The sequence below is a fragment of the Canis lupus genome, chromosome 29 (assembly GCF_003254725.2).
Source record: "Canis lupus dingo isolate Sandy chromosome 29, ASM325472v2, whole genome shotgun sequence".
NCBI lineage: Eukaryota > Metazoa > Chordata > Mammalia > Carnivora > Canidae > Canis > Canis lupus.
The window spans coordinates 22,449,039-22,468,296 of NC_064271.1; the positions used below are offsets into that span (position 1 = coordinate 22,449,039).

Sequence of the window (19,258 nt, forward strand, 5' to 3'; positions counted from 1 at the left end):
TTCCAGTCCATGAGCATGATAATGTATTTATCTTTGTATCCTTTTCAGTTGCTTTCATGGTGTCTTAGTCTTCAGGGTATAGGTCTTAAACCTCCTTGGTGAAATTTATTCCTGGGTACTTTATTCTTTTTGATACAATTATAAATGGGATTGCCTTCTCAATTACTCTTTCTGGTAACTCATTATAGAAACCCCACAGATTTCCATATGTTGCTTTTGTATCCCATTAATTTACTGAATTCATTTATTAGTTGTAAAAGGTTCTGGTGAAGTCCGTTGGGTTTTCTATATATAGTATCATCTCATATTTAGGTAGTGAGTTTTATTTCTTCATTTCCAATTTGGATGCCTTTTATTTCCTCTTCCTACCAATTGCTGTAGCTAGGATTTCCAACACTGTGTTGAATAAAAGTGGGGAGAGTGAGCATCCTTTTATTCCTGATTTTAGAGGGAAAGCTTTCATCTGTTTACCACTGAGTATAATGTTAACTGTGGGTTTATTATATACAGCCTTTGTTATGTTGAGGTACATTCCCTCTGTATCCACTTCTTTGGAGAGTTTTGTCAAAAATGTATGTTGAAATTTGTCAAATGCGTTTTCTGCATCTACAAAGATGATCATACAATTATTTCCTTCATTTTGTTAATGTGGTTTATCATGTTAGCTGATTTATGGATGTTGAGTCATCCTTGCATCCCTCAAATAAATCTCACTTGACCATGATTTATTATCCTCTTAATATGTTATTGAATTCAGTTTGCTAATATTTTGTTGAGAATTTTTGCATCAATATTCGTCGGTGATTTTGGCCTGTAATTTTCTTTAAAATTGTATGTGGTGTCCTTTTATTTTTAAAGATTTTCTTTATTCATGAGAAGCAGAGACACGGGCAGAGGGAGAAGCAGGCTCCCTGTGGGGAGCCCAATGTGGGACTTGATCCCAGGACCCCAGGATCACAACCTGAGCCAAAGGCAGATGCTCAAACCACTGAGCCACCCAGGCATCCCTTATGTGGTATCCTAATCTGGTTTGCTACCAGGCCTCACAAAATGAGTTTGGAAGTATCCCCTCCTCAATTTTTTGGAAAAGTTTGAAAAGGATGGGTATTAAATTTTTTTTAATGTTTGGTAGAAATCACCAGTGAAACCACCTGATCTTTTCCTTGTTGGGAGGTTTTCCTTGTTGGGAGGTTTTTGATTACTGACCAATTTCCTTAGTAGTAATTAGCTCATTCAGATTTTCTATTTCTTAATGATTCAGTCCTGAAAGACTATGTTCCTAGGAATTTATCCATTTCCTCTAGTTTGTCCGATTTATTAGCATATATTTGCTAATGGTCTCTAATGATCCTTTTTACTGTGGTGTCAAATGTAATTTCTCCTGTTTCAATTTCTGGTTTTGATATTAGGGCTTTCTCTTTTTTTCTTGGTTAGTCTATATGTTTGTCAACTTTATCTTTTCAATGGACTGTCTCTTGGCTTTATTAATTTTCTATTATTTCTCAGTCTCTATTTCATTTATTTCTCCTCTGATCTCTATTATTCTTTTCTTCTACTAACTTGAGCTTCATTGGTTCTTTTTTCCTAGCTCCTTCAGGTGTAAATTAGGTTGAGATCTTTGTTTCTTGAGGTAGTCCTGTATTACTATAATATTAATATATTAATATTATATTTAATATCATAAAATATAATATTAATTAAATTGATATAGTATCTTAAAATTGCTTTTGTTGTATCCCAAAGATTTTGGTATGTCAGAGTTTTATTTTCATTTGTCTCTCAGTACTTATATTTTCATCTGTCTCTCAGCATGTCTTTGCTATCTTCAATAATCTATTGGTTGTTGAGCAGCATGACATTTAAACCCCCCTTTTTAGTGGTTTTTCAAGTTTTCTTCTTGTAATTGATTTCTAGTTTCATATTCATTGTGATCAGAAAAGATGGTCAATAGGAGTCAATCTTTTTTAATTTATTGAGGCTTAATTGGTGGCCTAACATGTGCTCTAGCCCAGAGACGATTCCATATGCACTTGAGAATAATATGTATTGCTGCTTTTGAATGGAATGTTCTGAATATATTAAGGCCATCTGGTGTCATATAAGGCTGATGTTTCCTTATTTTCTGTCTGATCTAATCATTGATGTAAGTGGGGTGTCAAAGTCCTCTACTATTATTGAATTGCTATCAATTTCTCCCTTTAGGTCTCTCAATATTTGCTTTAGATGTCTTGATGTTCCTATTTTGGGTGCATACATATTAATTAATGTTATATCTTCTTTTGGACAGACCCCTTTATCATTATGTAATGCCCTTCCTTGGCTATTATTATGATTTTTGCTTTCAAATCTACTTTGTTTGCTATAATAGCTTTTTTTTTTTTTTTTTTAATACACTCTACACCCAACCTGGGGCTTGAACTCATTACCCTGTGATCAAGAGGCACATGCTCCACCAACAAAGCCATCCAGGCACCCTTCCAGCTTTCTTTTCATTCCTATTTGCATGGAATAGCCTTCCCCATCCCTTCATTTTTAGTCCATGTATGTCCTTACTTCTGAAGTGAGACTCTTGCATATATATATATTATATATACATATATATATAATATATATATATAGTCTTGTTTTGCTTTTTTTTAAATCCATTCAGCCACTGATCTTTTGACTAGAGAGTTTAGTCCATTTACAATTACAGTAAAGTATGTACTTATTTCCATTTTGTTCATTGTTTTCTGGCTCTTTTCATAGTTCCTCTGTTCCTTTCTTATTTCTCTTTCCTTCTGGTTTGATTGCTTTCTTTAGTGTTATATTCAGACTCCTTTATCATTTTCTCTTGTATATTTATTGTAACTTTTTGCTTTGTGGTTACTATGAGGTTCATATATAACTTACTATGTATAGAATGGTCTGCTTTGAGACGACAATAGTTAAATTTGAACATATTCCAAAACATATTTTCTTCACCCCTGCCCATGTTTTATATATTTTTTTAAGATTTTTAATTTATTTATTCATGAGAGAGACACACAGAGAGAGAGAGAGAGAGAGAGAGGCAGAGACACAGGCAGAGGGAGAGGCAGGGTCCATGCAGAGAGCCCGATGTGGAACTTGATCCCGGGTCTCCAGGATCAGGCCCTGGACTGAAGGCGGCACTAAACCACTGAGCCACCCGGGCTGCCCACATTTTATATTTTTGATGCCACGTTTTGTATCATTTTATGCAGTCCTTACTAATTATCATAGTTTTAATTAACTTTACTATTTTTGTCTTTAAGCTTTATGCTTGCTTTATAAGTGATTTATCCTCCACTTTAATTTTTTTTTGGGGGGGGGGGGCAGAGAGAGAGGGAGAGAGGGACTCTCAAGAAGGCTCCACACCCAGCGCAGAGCTTGATATGGGGCTCGATCTCATAACCTTGTGATCATGACCTGAACCAAAATCAAGAGTTGGATGCTTAATTGACTGGGCCACACAGGCACCCCTGATCCACTACTTTTAATATATATTTACCTTTTCCAGTGAGATTTTTACTTCCATACATTTTGTTATTAATGTCATTTCTTTTCAGGTTATAGAAGATCCTTAAACATTCCTTACAAGGCTGATTTAATAGTGATGAATTCCTTTATGTCTTGATTATCTGAAAACTCTTAATCTCTCCAATTCTGAACGATAAACTTGCCAAGTACAGAATTCCTGGTTGGAAGTTTTCTGTTTGTTTTTGTTTTGTATTTTTCCATTCAGCACTTTGAATATGTCATGCCACTCTCTTCTGCCTGCAAAGTTTCTGCTGAATATGTTATGCCAAGCGAATGTTATCCCACCTGATGATGTCCCAAGGATCCCTTATCTTCATTTTTTAAAATTCTTTTGTGTTTTCACTACTGTGTCTATGTGAGCTCCATTGCTCTGTCATCCAGTTCACTTTTCCAATACTCAGTTCATCCAGTCTGCTGTTGAACCCGTCTTGTATATTTTTCAATTTGGTTTGCTCTTCAGCTCTGTAACTTCCGTTTGACCTTTCTTTTATTGTCTCTTTATGAAAGATCTGTGTTCATCTATTCTTCTCCCAAGTTCAGTGAGCAGCTGTATGACCATTAACTTTGAACTCTTTATCAGGTTTGGATTGCATATCTCCATTTCATTAATATCATTTTCTGATGTTTTATCTTGTTCTTTCACTTCGAACATTGTCTCTCATCTTGCCTAACTCGTTTGTTTTTAGTTATCAGCAAATCAACCTATCTCTCCTTGTGGAGCAGCCTTGAAGGAGCAGCCTTGTGTAGGAGGTGTCACATGCACCTCAAAAGCAAAATCCCCTCTGATCACCAGAGCTAGATCCTCATGTGGGTTGTATGCACTGTCTATTGTGGTGGCACCATGTCTGTAGCACAGGGTGAGTGAAGTTGGCAGCTAACTCAGCTGTAGCATGTGGCTGTGTAGAGCTTTCACCTGGCTCCAACATATGATTGCACTGTGGGAGTGGGCAGGGTTCTCAGCTGGGTGTGCCCACTGGCTCTAGCAATTTGAAAGATAATTACAAAATGGTTTCCACCAGAACCAACATTAGCAAGGTAGGATGAGTTCACAAATACAGCACCCATCAATGTCTTCATTTCCAGAGAAATGTCCCAACAGTTTCCTGCCTGACAGATGCCTTAAAATTACTAAGTGGGTCTTCTTCACAAAAGCACTTTTTTTTTAAGATTTTATTTATTTATTCATGAGAGACACAGAGACCGAGAGAGGCAGAGACACAGAAAGAGGGAGAAGCAGGCTCCATGCTGGGAGCCTGACATGGGACTCAATCCCAGGTCTCCAGGATCACACCCTGGGCTGAAAGTGGTGCTAAACCACTGAGCCACCCATGCTGCCCACAAAGGCACTTTTCAATGTGGTATTTCTGTGCTGGTCCTGGGGTGAGTATATGTGCAAACGCTGTGAGAATGGGTTCTCCATTCCCTAGTTTTATGGTTTCTCTTGATATAATCCCGGTTGGTTTTCAAAGCCTGGTGTTTAGATGGCTTATCTCTCTTGTGCAGGACCTAAGGATTTGGGTTCCTATTGTGAAGAACTAACCTCTTGCTCCTTGGGAAAAGTTTTGTATTTTTGAGTTTTCTCCTGATTGTGTGTCACACCTGGGATGGGTATCTTTGCAAAATGATGTCTCTGCATCTTCTCCCCATCTCAATGCTCTTTTTTGTCCTTTGTTATAGAGGCTCTGTTCCTTTGGTCTTGTGGTCTTTTTAGAGGAAATTATTTCATATGTGGTTATTTGTTGCAGGAGGAGCAAGCTCATGGTCTTCCTACAGCACCATCTTGAATCCAACTTATTTTTTATTTTGAGGTGAAATTGATGTAACACCAAATTAAGCATTTTGAAATGAACAAACCAGTGGCATTTAGTACATTCCCAATGTTGTGCAACTACCACCTCTATCTTGTTCCAATATGTTTATCACCCCACAAAGAAACTTTGTACCTATTAGGCAGCTGCATTCTATTTCCCTTATCTCTAGGCCCTAGCAAACACCAATCTGAGTTCTGTTTATACAGAATTACTCATTATGGATATTTCATATAAATGGAATCATACAGCATGTGACCTTTGCATCTGACTTATTTCACTCAGCAAAATGTTTTTCAAGGTTCACCACACTGTAGCATATATCAGTATTTCAGTTTTGTTTTGGTTTTTTATATATAGTTGAATAATAGCCAATGGTATGTATATATCAAAATTTGTTCATTCTTCCATCTACAGGCATTTGGGCTGCTTCCATCATTTGACTCTTGTAAATAGTATTACTATGAACTAGCGTGTGTGTGTGTGTGTGTGTATGTTTTCAGTTCTTCTGGGTATACACCTAGGAGTGGAATGCCTGGGTTATATGCTAATCCTAAGTTTAATTTTTTATAGAACTGCCAGACTATTTTCCACAGAAGGTAAACCATTTTACATTCCCACCAGCAATGTACAAGGATCTGCTTCTCTACATCCTCACCCACACTTGTTACTGGTCTTGTTTTTTATACTAACCATCCTACTGGGGATGAAGTGATACATCATTGTGATTTTTATCTGCATTTCCCTCATCACTAACAAGTTCGAGTATTTCTTCATTTGTATATTGGCTATTTTTATATTTTCTTTAGAGAATTGTCAATTCAAGTCCTTTGCCCATTTTTTAGTTGGGTTGTTTTGTTGTTGAGTTGTCAGGGTTTTAGTTCTTATGTTTAGGACATTGATCCATTTAGAATGTGTCTATTAGTTTATTTTTCCCCTCTCAATTCTTTTCCATTAGTTTATAGGTCAATCCTTATGTCAGTACTATACTGTTTTGACTACTGGAGCTTTACAGTATGTTTTAGAAATGGACAAGTATGAGTCCTCCAACTCTATTCATTTTCAAGAACAGAGTTTTGGCTGTTTTGGGCCTACTACAATTTCATATGAATTTAAGAATCTGCTTTTCTAGTTCTGCAAAAAGGTCACTAGAATTCTGATAGAGATCGCATTGAATCTGCACATTGCTTGCATAGTACTGCCACCTCAACAATAACACAGAATATCTTTCCATTTATTTAGGTCTTCTTTAAGTTATTTTATTTAATTTCAACAATGTTTTGTAGCTTTTAGTATACAAATCTTTCAATTCCTTAGGTTTTTGAACAATATTAAATGGAACAGTTTTCTTAGTTTCCTTTTGGGATTATTCATTGCTAGTATACAGAAACAATTTTATTTTGTGTGTTGCTCTTATACCAATTTTTCTGAATTGTGTATTAGCTCTAGTGGGTTTTTGCAGATTCTTTGGGGTTTTTTATTATGAGTTCATGATGTCTACAAATAGAAACAATTTTACTTCTTTCCCAATTTGGATGTTTTTTCTTTTTCTTGCCTAACTTCTCTGGCTGGGACTCCTACCACAATGTTGAAGAGCAGTATGAAAGTAAGCACACTTGTTTCTGATCACAGGTAAAAGTGTTCAGTCTTTCACTGTTGAATTGGAAGTTAGCTGTGAGTTTTTCATAAATCCCTTTTATCATATTGAAGAATTTCCCTTCTTTTCCTAGTTTTGGAGTGTTTCTATTACAAACAGGTGTTATATTTTTCAAAAGTCTTCCTTATTAACTGATGATGTTTGTTTGTTTATCTTCATCCTAGTAAGGCGGTGTATTATACTGATTTCCCTATGCTGAACAGCTCTGGGCATTCCTACCTGGGTAAATTCCATTTGGTCAGGGTATATAACCATTTAAATATACGACAGGATTCAGTTTCTTAGTGTTTTGTTGAAGATTTTTGCAGTTGTATTCATAAGGAATATCAATCTGTAATTTTTGCATTGTTTCTCATGGCGTCTGGCTTTGGTATCAGAGTAATGCTGGTCTCAATGAATTAGGAAGTGTTCTATGTCCTATTTTGGGGAAGAGTCTGAGATGAACTGGTGTTAATTCTTTAAATGTTTGGCAGAATTCACCAGTAATATCATCTGGTCCTGGACTTTTCTTTCTTTGGGAGGGATTTTTTTATTATTATTACTAATGCAATCTGTTTGCTTCTTATAGATCAGTTCACATTTTCTATTGCTTCTTGAGTCAGTTTTGGTTATCTGTTTCTAAGAATTTGTCCATTTCACGTAGGTTATCCAATTTGTTAATATACAGTTATTAATAGTATTCTCTTATAACCTTTTTTATTTCTTTAATAAAGTAATAAATATTTCAGCCTCAATATTCTCATTTTTTTTTTTATATTCTCACTTTCGTTTCTGATTTTAATTACATGCATCATTGCTTTCCCCCCCCTTTTTTTTGAGTCTAGGTAAAGGTCTGTAAATTTTGTTGATTCCTCAAAGAATGAACTTTGGTTATGCTGATTCTCTGTTATTTCCTATACTCCATTTCACTTGTCTCCATTTTAATCTTTATTATTTCCTTTCTTTGGCTCACTTTGAGTTTAATTTGCTCCACTTTTTCTAGTTTCCATAAGGTGAAAAATTAGATTATTTGGATTCTTTTGAGCTCTTCTTCTTAAATATAGGTACTTACTGCTACAAATTTCCCTCTGAGCACTGCTTTTGCTGCATCTCATTAAGTTGTGGTATGCTGTGTTTTCATTTTTATTTGTGTATAATTATTTTCTAATTTCCCCCTTTGACCTGCTGGGTATTTATGAGTATATTGTTTAATTTCTACATATTTGTGAATTTCCCAGTATTATTGACTTCTAGTTTCACACCAGTGTGACCAAGATACTTTTATGATTTCAGTTACTTAAACTGTATTGAGATTTTGTGTGTGTGTGTGTGTAGGCAGCCCAGTGGCTTAGCAGTTTAGCGCCACCTTCGGCCGGGTGTGTGATCCTGGAGACCCAGGATCGAATCCCGCGTTGGGCTCCCTGCACAGAGCCTGCTTCTCCCTCTCCCTCTGCCTGTGTTTCTGGCCCCCTCTCTCTGTCATAAATAAATTTAAAAATTTAAAAAAAAAAAAAAGATTTTTTTTTTGTGTGTGGTCTAACATATGGACTACCCCTTGTAGAGTGTTTCATGTGCACATGGAAAAAAATGTGTATGCTGCTCTTACTGGGTGTTTTGTGTATATCTATTAGATCCAACTGGCTTATAATGCTGTGCAAGACCTCTATTTCCATACTGATCTGTCTAGATGTTCTATCCCTTATTCAAGGTGAAGCAAGCACTGTAATTTTTGACTGAATGATTGAAACCATAAATTTTATTGTTGGATTCTGAATTGTGTTGCATTCCTCTAGTGTTGGACTTTTTCTGGTGTACAATTAAGTTACTTGGGATCATTTGAAGTCTTCTGAGGACTCTTCCCAATGCCTCATGTATTACAAGGTCTTTAGACTCCGAATGATCTAGATACAAACTATTAACAGCCTTGCATGATCTCTGGAAATTGTTTTCTTACTGCCTTCCAGTAGTTCTTTCCCTGACTTTGAGTAGGTCTTAGTCATGCATTTACAGATTGGAACTCCGTTAAAAACTCAAGAAGCACAATCTGCAGATCTCCAGAATGTTTTCATGTTTGAGTGTACTTTTTTATTTACTTATATACTCACCCCTCTTCCCCCAAGTCTCTTCTCTTTGGCACTGTGCCCTGCAATTCTAACCACCTTGGCCTTCTCAAACTCACTTTTGTTTCCTAATCTTAGCAAAAGTGAGCTGTTTTGGTTCTTCCTCCTTGCACTGCAGCCTATGAACAACCTCTAGGCTTTATTGCAAACTGGTGTAGAAGAGCTTACCTCATTTGTTTCCATTCTCTCAGGAATCAGTCTGATGACACCTGCCATCCAACGTCTAAAAATCACTGTTTACATATTTATATGTTCTCAAGTTGTTTAAGGAGGAAGGGTATATTATTACTGTATAACAAATTACCCCCAACTTATTAGCATCTTAAAAAAACAAGCATTTATTTTTTTCACACAGTTTCTGAGGTTCGGCAATCAAGAAGCAGCTTAGCTGGGTGGTTCTGGCTCAGGATATCTCATGAGGTTGCAGTCAAGATGTCCGTGGGCCAGTAGTTTACAGCTGGAAACTTGACAAGGGCTGGAAGATCTGCTTCCAAGAAGACTCAGTCACACACTGTTGGCTAGAGGCCTCAGTTCCTTGTTAGCTGTTGGCAGGAGGCCTCAATTTCTCACCACATGGGCCTCTCCATAGAGCTATTCACAACATGGCAGCTAACTACTCTGAATGAGCAAGGGGGAGGAGCATAGAGAGGGGAGGGCAGCACAAAGGGAGAGAAGAGGCGAAAGCCACAGTGTCTTTTATAACCTATCCTTGGATTATCCATCACTTCCACCATATTCTATTGACCACACAAACAATGTGTGAGGGGATTATGCAATGGAATAATCAGGTATCAGGAAGCAGAGATCATTAGGGCCATCTTGGAAGCTGGCCACACAGAGGAAAAATCCTGTTATCCCAACATGGCAAAATGCCAAAGTCCTGCTTACACATTTTAACTTCCTTATGTTGTTTTTTTTTTTTAATCCTCAGACTATAAACTGCATCCTACGACTTTGAGAAAGATGGCAAGATTGTAGATTCTACTCCACAGCCAGACTTAGAGAAAAAATAACGAAGTAGCAGCAAGTTTTAAAAGAATAAAGTCCTTGGTGCCTATGGCAAGAGGGAGGAGAGCATTTACAGCACACCTGGAGTTGAGAAATGTTCAAGTGGCTTTTCATTCCCCCAAACAACTACTCTAATGACTAACCTAAACGTCTGCCGTCCTTTCTCATCAATCTCTAAAGCCAGACAGCAATAGCAACAGCAATTATTAATTGCATTAGCAATAGTACCAGGGCCAAAGCGAGGCATCTTGCCTCTGTTATTAGTTCAATTATTCCTCACCATAAACCTGTGAGATAGGTATCATTATTCCCTAAAGGCTAGGCCTTAATTTCTTGATAATCCTAACTTGGCTTTATACTTCATAGTATATCCTGATACACGTTTATTTTTCCTACCTAACACCTGGCTCCCCCTTGCCCTGTAGGGTTCTTCTACTTTTCTGGCACAGAAATGCCATGTTGTTCTACCTGTCCTCTCATTCCATGTGAGTCAGGTCTTAAAGATTTCTCTTAGCTCTTACGTTCCCAACACCTACCACCATAACTCTTTCAAAGAAACCACCAGGCTACTGAGACTTGTTAATACCCTCCTGCTGGGCTCTCCCAATGCTACAGCTGCCTAATATACACTTCCCCTTAAACTCTGTAGAATATATGCTATTTAGATCTGCCTCATCAATTAATCCCAAAAAACTTTGCCTTATTTCAGCCACTCATTTAAAAATATGATTTCACAGCACACGTGCCTTCTTAATTTATATTTGCTACAGCTTAATGCTAAAATGGGTTTCCTTTCCTTAAGGGTTTATAATTAATCACCAGGGAGAAAGGTCCAAAATATACCAAACTCTTACTTAGTACAGTACCCTGGAAACATAGGTTCCCACTAATTATTTGTTGAATAATGAATGAAAATATATAAAGTAATAATTATAAATGCTAGCTCAGAAAATTCTCAAGGGGGTATATCCAAAAACTTTTATTTACAAATAAAAAGGAAAAGGTATCAGTGGACACATATAAACAATTCACAAAAAGACAAAACACAAAAGAACAACAAATAGAAGCAAATAATAGAAATGCAAATCAAAGTATCACTTTTTGTCAAATTGGCAAACATTGAAAATTTGTCAAAAAAGTAAGAAAACAGGCATTCTAATAGATATTATTTTGTATTTTTGGTGTTTATGCATCAAATATCTTCAAAATTTGTATAACCATTTGACCAGTATTTCCTAATAATTAACTGTAAGAAAATAATGGACAAAGGAACATAATTATATGTTAAAAAAGAAAAAAAAAAACACTGTGGCACTAACTATAATACAAAATTTGTCCAACAATAAGGATTTGATTAAACAAATTTTAGTAATTCCAAACTACAAAATATTAATGTCACTTCAGAATATTATATAATCCTAGTTTTTTAAAGTAACATAGAATCACATAAAAACATACCTGCATAGAAAAAAAAATCTAGAAGTATACACCCCAAAATGTGAGCAGTGATTATCTCTGTAAAAGAATAGTGGAATCATTTGTGATTTTTTTCTTTTTGCTTATCTCTACTACCTAATTTTTCTACATGAGTTGCACATGGACAACACACATTCTTAAGAGGCAAAAGTAAAAATGCAGAGTACAATTTAAAGGTAGAAGTGCCATCACTGTAATAGAACATGGAACATTCCCATGCTCTCTAATAATAATAATGTCATGCAGAATTAACACCAAGTTAAATATTTTAATAGCCTTGTTTTAAGTAGTACTAAGAACACACATGGAAGAATGTTAGTACTATTCAGGCATCTTAAGACAACAGACAAAAAGACCTCTCAAATAAAAACTTATTACTAATCAAAAAGACAGTGTTGAAAATCATGCAGTAAAAACCTCAACTGCTTCAAGGTAAGTGTCAGCTTCAATCACCTTTTCATGCCTTTTCACATTATCTTGAGAGCCTACACTCTGATGGGAAAGCAGTCACCTCGAAAATGATAAAACATCAATCACTCATAAGTTTAAGAATTCAAGGCAACTTTAAGTTGGGCTGAAAAAAAAGTCTTCTCTATAACTTCTATTCCAAATTAGATTAATTTTTCTCTTCAGGCTTGAACGTTTTGGGGTGAGGGGGATAAAACTTAGGGGATAACAAGAGAGAATCCTGAGGGGAGTCTAGACATATATGTGTGTTACAAGCAAAGCACATATATCTCCAAGCACTGTGTACAATGGTTGGTGCTAGGGTTGTCACTAAAGCAAGGAGATCTCCATTCTTTTCAACAGTAATCACCTAATTGTGTTGTCAGTTTAGGTATTATGTGCTTGCTCTACACAAATGCCATTAACATAAAATCTCTTTTTTATGCAAAGTTGTTCCTTGATTTTCTCCTTGTACTAGAAAATTTTCTTGGACAGGGAAACTGCTTGTGGCCCTGCAGAATGTTGCCTGAAATTGCTGTGTAAGGCCTGATTCAACAGGACCAGTAGATCCAACATAACAATAAATCTTCATTGGACTAATCTATAATGTTCAATGATGTTGACTGGCATGAAAAGGAGTTCTTTCCACTTGTCTATGGCAGATTATAAAAAAAAAATTATTCTGATTGTACCTGTATAATTAACAGCAGGTATCCATACATTTAGCATCAACACCAACCTACAACATAGTTTGCAAGTCATGTCTCATAAAGCTCCACCAATACATCCAATAGGATCTGACAGCAACTGTGAAAGTACAAAAAGCACTAAACACGGTACAGCTTTATGATTCTTTTAAACCTACATTAGTAACATCTTTGATGAAAGCAATATTCATTGCACAAGAAAATTTTCTAGTACAAGGAGAAAATCAAGGAATAACTTTGCATGAGAAAGAGATTTTATGTTAATGGCATTTGTGTAAAGCAAGCACATAATACCTAAACTGACAACACAATTAGGTGATTACTGTTGAAAAGAATGGAGATCTCCTTGCTTTAGTGACAACCCTAGCACCAACCATCCACTTATTCAGCAAATATATGAAAACCATAAGCAAAACTATTCTAGGATCTGAGGAAATAAGAATAAACAAGCCAAGTCACTACTTTCATAGAGCATATGGCCTAAAAGGAACAGAGATGTTAGGCAAACAACTACATATTTGAATATAACTGCAAATGTCAGGATTTCATTAAATAAAAGGGCAAGGTACTCTGAGAGCAAATACTAGGCTGGGGAGTCAAGTGAGTCAACCACAGGGGAGGGAAAGAAAGGCCCAGGCAGAGATAATCTATGCAAAGCCCCTGCAGCTGGAATGACCTTGCCCAATCCAGGAACTGAAACATTTAGATTGAAAGCATTTAGATTGTTTCCTGGGTCCACGTTAATTCTGAGATGTATAAAGACACCCAAGTTAAGAGATCAGGTTGGCAACTGCTACACGGGTCTAGAGCTCAGGAAAGAGATCTAGACTAAGTATGAACTTAGAAGTCATTGGCTTAGAGATGGTATGCGATGCATGGGAACTAGAGGCTATTACTTAGGCAAGGTGGACTGGGCAGGCAGGGGCAGGTGTGTTATTACTTCCTCAAATCATGCACATGAAAAATTCATTACTTCTTGCAATCAAATTAATTACTTCTCTCTTAATTTACAAGTCTGAAATAAAACAAAGAATTTTCTATTATTATAATACAATGCCCTATTTGTTCAGAAAGGATAAGATTAAATGTATAAAATTCTTGGAGAAATGCCAAGACCTAAGAAAAATATTTCTTTCAGCAAATCTAAAACATTATATGCTAAAGTTTATTTAGCAAGGCACCTCCTTCTAGCCTTTTCCAGTGCCCTAGAAAAGGAACTTTTTTTAACACACTGATAAAACTACGTCACAAGATTTGTCACTAGAAATGCTTTCCGTCTGTAAAACTGCTACCTAATGAAGCTAGATCACAACTGTAAGCATTCTGAACAGACCAAATCCTGGAGGGATGTAACATCAAACAGAACAGATGCATCTTCTGCTCTGCACACTCAAAAGTTAACAACTTTCACAACTATCACTATAATCCTTAAACAACCTGCCCTGCACAGTCTCCTATGATGAATATATAGTACGTAATTGCTCTATAAAGCAGTGGTCAGGTCATGGTTATAGAAAAGCTGGGTTAAAACGTTCCACAATTTATGGCCGAAGCACCATATTAATAAGTAGGACATGCCTTAACACAAACTCACCTGATTTATTTGAAGCATGTTAAAACAATATTGACCAAACTGCTGTATCCCTCAGGGCTCCAAAAACTGAAAAATGAAAATGAAGAAATAAAGTTCATCTTAGTTGGTAATCTCAATGATTAGCACTTTAAACATATGTCCTTGATCAAAAATAAAATGGAGTAGATCTAGATCAACACAGAACTTTCTATGATGATAAACAAGTTTTATAACTGCGCGGCCTAATCCAATAGCCAATGGCCACAAAGGGCTACTGAGCACCTGAAATGTGACTAATGCACCAAGAAAGTAAATTTCTAATTTTTTTAAATCTTCTTTAACGTTAATCTAAATTTAAATAACTATATTTAACTAACAGCTACCATAGTGGGCAATGTAGATCTAGGATGAAAGATGTCCCTTCTGGCTCTACAATTCTAAGATAATTCCAGCAAAAACGAAGCTATTAAAAATAATCTAAAAAATTCAGATTAATATTTAATGTATACTCCCTTTTCTCTAGTAACGTTTTAAACAGCCTCATTCCTAAACTCTATAAGCTAAATTAAGGCTAAAGACAATGCAACACATACTCTTCTACATGGTATGGAAGAGTATACAGTACTTAGCTGGATTTTTTTTGTGGTTTTATCATCACTATAAAAACAGCTTGCATAATAATTTCACATAAAATTTTCAGAGAAAGAAATCACCATCTGACACATCTCATTGTTAGATTTGGATTTGTTACCTTCTGGGTCTGACCTCCTCACCATGGTTGTATTTCTTTTCATGTAGCAAATCTCTTCTACATTTAATTTAAAAATAGATACTAAAGAAGAGCAAAACCCCCAAATCTTATAAACAAATAAATCATGGATTCCTATAATGGTAAAAGTTTACATAAAAAATAAATTATGGCAGGAGCACCTGGGTGGCTCAGTTGGTTAAATGTCTGCCTTCGGCTCAGGTCATGATCTCAGGGTCCTGGGATGGAGCCCCATGTCCAGGTCCCTGCTCAATAGGGAGCCTACTTCTCCCTCTCCCCTTACCCCTCCCTCTTCTCATTCTCTCTCTCTCTCTCTTGCTTTCTCTATCTCAAATAAAGGAATAAAATATTTTTAAAAGCAAATAAATAAATAATCTATGGAGGAGCCTGACTAGCTTAGCCAGTAGAGCATGCAACTCTTGATCTATGGGTTCTGTGTTCAAGCCCCACACCCAGCGTAGAGCCTACTAAAAAAAAAAAAAAGAAAAAGAAATTCTGTACAGACCCTCCCCAAAATTATCTAAAAAGCAACAATACAGGCAGCAAAAGAGTTAAATCCAATCACTTAGGTAGAAAACTTTATGCTATGAAACTTTAATATTAAACTTTCCCTCATACGCAAAAGTTTTATACACACACACACACACACACACATAGATTCACATATATACATGTATGGCTACCATTTTCTTAAGATGACAAATTGGGGTCAATTCTAAATGAATTTGAAAGTTTCCTATATCTTTCCTATATCTATCTATATATAGATATCCTATATATCTTAGAATAGCAGCCTCAGCATCTTTAACAGTTTTCATTTTTTTCCAAGAGAATCATATGCTATAGAAACGGCACAATGGCTAAGGATCACATAATTTGAATTTTACTCCAAGCTCTTCAGGATATTTTACCTCTTGAGCCTTGGAAAATTACTTTGTGTATCTTTGTGTTCTTTTTATTTTTTTAAAAATCTGTAAAAAGTAAACTAAAGTAATTGTGGTAGGCAAATAACAAATAGAATACAACAGAAATAATGAGATACCACTCAGAACATTGGGTTACAAAAAGACCACAATGACCATCTTGGGTGTTACCTGGTCTCATTCTCTCACTGTTCGCTCTGAAGGAAACTAGCTGCCATATTATGAGCTACCCCTTGGACAGGCCCAGTTGGCAAAGAACTAAGAAAGGCCTTTGGCCAATAGCCCAAAAGAAAGTGAGGCCTTCAGGCCAATACCCCCCAAGCAAATGAAGCCTTCCGAGAGCTATATGAATGAGCTATATGAAAGAGCTTGGAAGCAGATCTTCCCCTGGTCAAACTCTCAGATGAGAACACAGTCCCAACGATAGCTTACGTGCAACATCTAAAAGACCTTGAACCACAAATACAAGGTAAGCTGCACCCAGTTTTCTAACCCATAGAAACTAAGATAATAAATGTTTGTTGTTTTAAGCCCTTTACTTTCCAGGGTAGTTTGTTATGTAACAATAATAAGACAATCCATTCAACTCTAAAATTCTATAATCCTGTGGTGTTGGGATCTCTGGGTGGCTCAGCGGTTTAGAATCTGCCTTCGGCCCAGGGCATGATCCTGGAGTCCCAGGATGGAGTCCCACGTCAGGCTCCCTGCATGGAGCCTGCTTCTCCCTCTGCCTGTGATTCTGCCTCTCTCTCTCTCTCTGTCTCTCACGAATAAATAAAATCTTTAAAAAAAAAAAAGATTTAAAAAAAAATTCTGTGGTGTTTTAGGTATTAACATATCTAGGTAGGTCAAAAAATTAATTCTGTTTAACTTGAGCAAATGAGTTACATTACAACATGAAAATGATAAATTATGAAACTTACACATTTACATTTTATTCAAAATATGAAATCACTAAAAAGCACAGGAGTAGGCAAATGGTATTAAAATACACTAGATGTAAAAAAAAAAAAAAATACACTAGATATAACTAAAAATACAGACCAGATCAATTTTCATTTTTTTAACTGAAAACAATTCATTTGGAAATTAAAATGTGAATAAACCACTAAAAGCATCTCAGTGACTTAGTGTCCCTTACCTTCTAGAATTCAACATCATTTAGTAAGCACTTGCCAAATCTGAGAAACCCAATTTTGTTTTTATTTAATGTAAGCCTCTAAGAGTAACAAGTGCTTATCTATATAGACCTGTATGTGTTTCTTCAATATTAGAGTTTTGAGGGTTTTTTTTTTTTAATTCCAATGTAACTAACATACAGTATTATATTAGTTTCAGATGTATATTATAGTGGTTCGGCAATTCTATATATTACTCAGTGCCCATGGTAGGTGTACTCTTAATCCTCTTCACCTATTTCACCCATACCCCCACTCGCTTCCTACAGTTAAGAGTGTTTTTGGGGGGTTGTCTTTTTTTTTCTTCCTTTGTTTATTTGTTTTGTTTCTTAAATTCCACATATGAGTGAAATCATATAGCATTTGTTTCTCTGACTGGCTTATCTCACTTAGCATTGTAGTCTCTAGATCCATCCATGTTGTTGCAAATGGCAAGATTTCACTCATGGCTGAATATTCCGTTGTACATATATATACCACATCTTCTTTATCCATTCATCTATTGATGGGACACTTACATTGCTTCCATAATTTGGCTATTATAAATAATACTGCAATAAATATAGGGGTGCTTTTCAATATTAGAGTTTATAACACTAGTGGCTGATTCCAAGAAGTAGACACAATAAAGTATAAGGATACATTTTTTTAAAGTTCTAATCTTCTGACATACAAAAAGGTAGTTGTAGGAAGAAACAAAAATAAAAGCACCTACTTGCTTAAAACTGACCATACAATTTTAACTATTCTGTAAGCCACTCCTTCACAACTACAAAGATCTGTACAAATTAAAACATGAAACTGTCTATAATAGCACTCTGTGAGGGAACTGGAAAATACCCTGAAGTTATTCTTTTTTTAACCAACAAATTATATCATATTTACATCAATATAAAAATTATAATTCACAACCACACTATGGACAATTCAGGATGCCCACAGTGCCACGTCTTTAACACTTCATTTCTCCTTTACAGATATGCCTACTCTACTGTCCTGTATTTAAAACAACTTGATAAAACATCAATGAAATGCAGAGCAGTTTTATGCTGCCTGTGATTTCATAAAATCCACCTCTCTCTCCTCTGCCAAAGTTTCCAGCTACAGTTCATTCCGATTACAGCTAAGTACTTTTAGAGAAACCTATTCACATGTCCCAAAAATGCCCTACAGTGACATCCAATCAGGCACATTAGGACATGCAGTTCCAGATTCCAAGCTACTAAATGAAAACAGGCAGGGCAGTTTATGGAGAGAGGATACTACTAACTGTAGAAAACTTGCTGCTTATGAAGAATTGGAAGTCCAACATGTATCTGAAATCTACTGCTGGTATAACTTGCTGCATTTATTATTACATTTTGCCCAGCTAATCAGTTGAAAGCTGTAAAAAACAAAATCTACAAAATCCTCAACAATTTAATACCGCCTCTTAAAATGGCATTATTAAATTAATCTATAAATTTTTATATCAGCACCCATAATCCCACAATTGACAGGCAATCCTCACCTAACTTTCTTGTTTGACAATATGAAAAGAAAAAACATTTACTACCACAATTCTTAGGCTCCAAAGTACCATAAAACCAAACATCAACCAAAACTTCTTACTCTAAAAAATTCATGGGTGGGACACCTGGGTGGCTCAGTGGTTGGGCATCTGCCTTTGCCTCAGGGCATGATCCCAAAGTCCTGGGATTGAGTCCCGCATCAGGCTTCCTGCATGGAGCCTGCCTCTCCCCTCTGCCTATGTCTCTGACTCTCTCTCTCTCTCTCTCTCTCATGAAGAAATATATAAAATCTCTTTAAAAAAAAAAAAAGTTTTTTTAATAAAAAAAAATTTTTATTCATGGGGTCCTTAAAAAGCATTAAAAAAATGAGTTTTTTAAATTCTCATTTCTTTTTAAAAGTAGGTACCCAAAAAAACTTTTATGTAAGAAAAGCAAAATAATTTGGCATAAATTTAATTATTTCCAAAGAGCCTATGAAAGATTCTAAGTATACAGAAATCTCACCACAAACCAAGAAAAAAGAAAATATTTATCAGACACTAATGTTATATACCACATGCTA

General features: G+C 35.9%; 1 protein-coding gene across 13 annotated transcripts in view; it reads right to left on the minus strand.

Moving 5' to 3' along the window:
- Nucleotides 1-19,258, minus strand: part of STAU2 (staufen double-stranded RNA binding protein 2) — a 296,470-nt gene that overhangs the window by 273,794 nt on the left and 3,418 nt on the right. For 10 of the 13 annotated variants that reach the window (XM_025478016.3, XM_025478015.3, XM_035708296.2 and 7 more), the window contains one exon: nt 14,337-14,402. The exons of 1 other annotated variant lie outside the window; for it this stretch is intronic. In XM_025478016.3, coding sequence (XP_025333801.1) covers nt 14,337-14,354 — 18 coding nt within the window. In that variant the 5' untranslated portion in view covers nt 14,355-14,402. Of the gene's footprint in view, nt 1-11,570; nt 11,628-14,336; nt 14,403-19,258 lie in introns of those variants that run through there. 2 more of the 13 variants (XM_049103961.1, XM_035708285.2) reach the window with 1 other exon arrangement.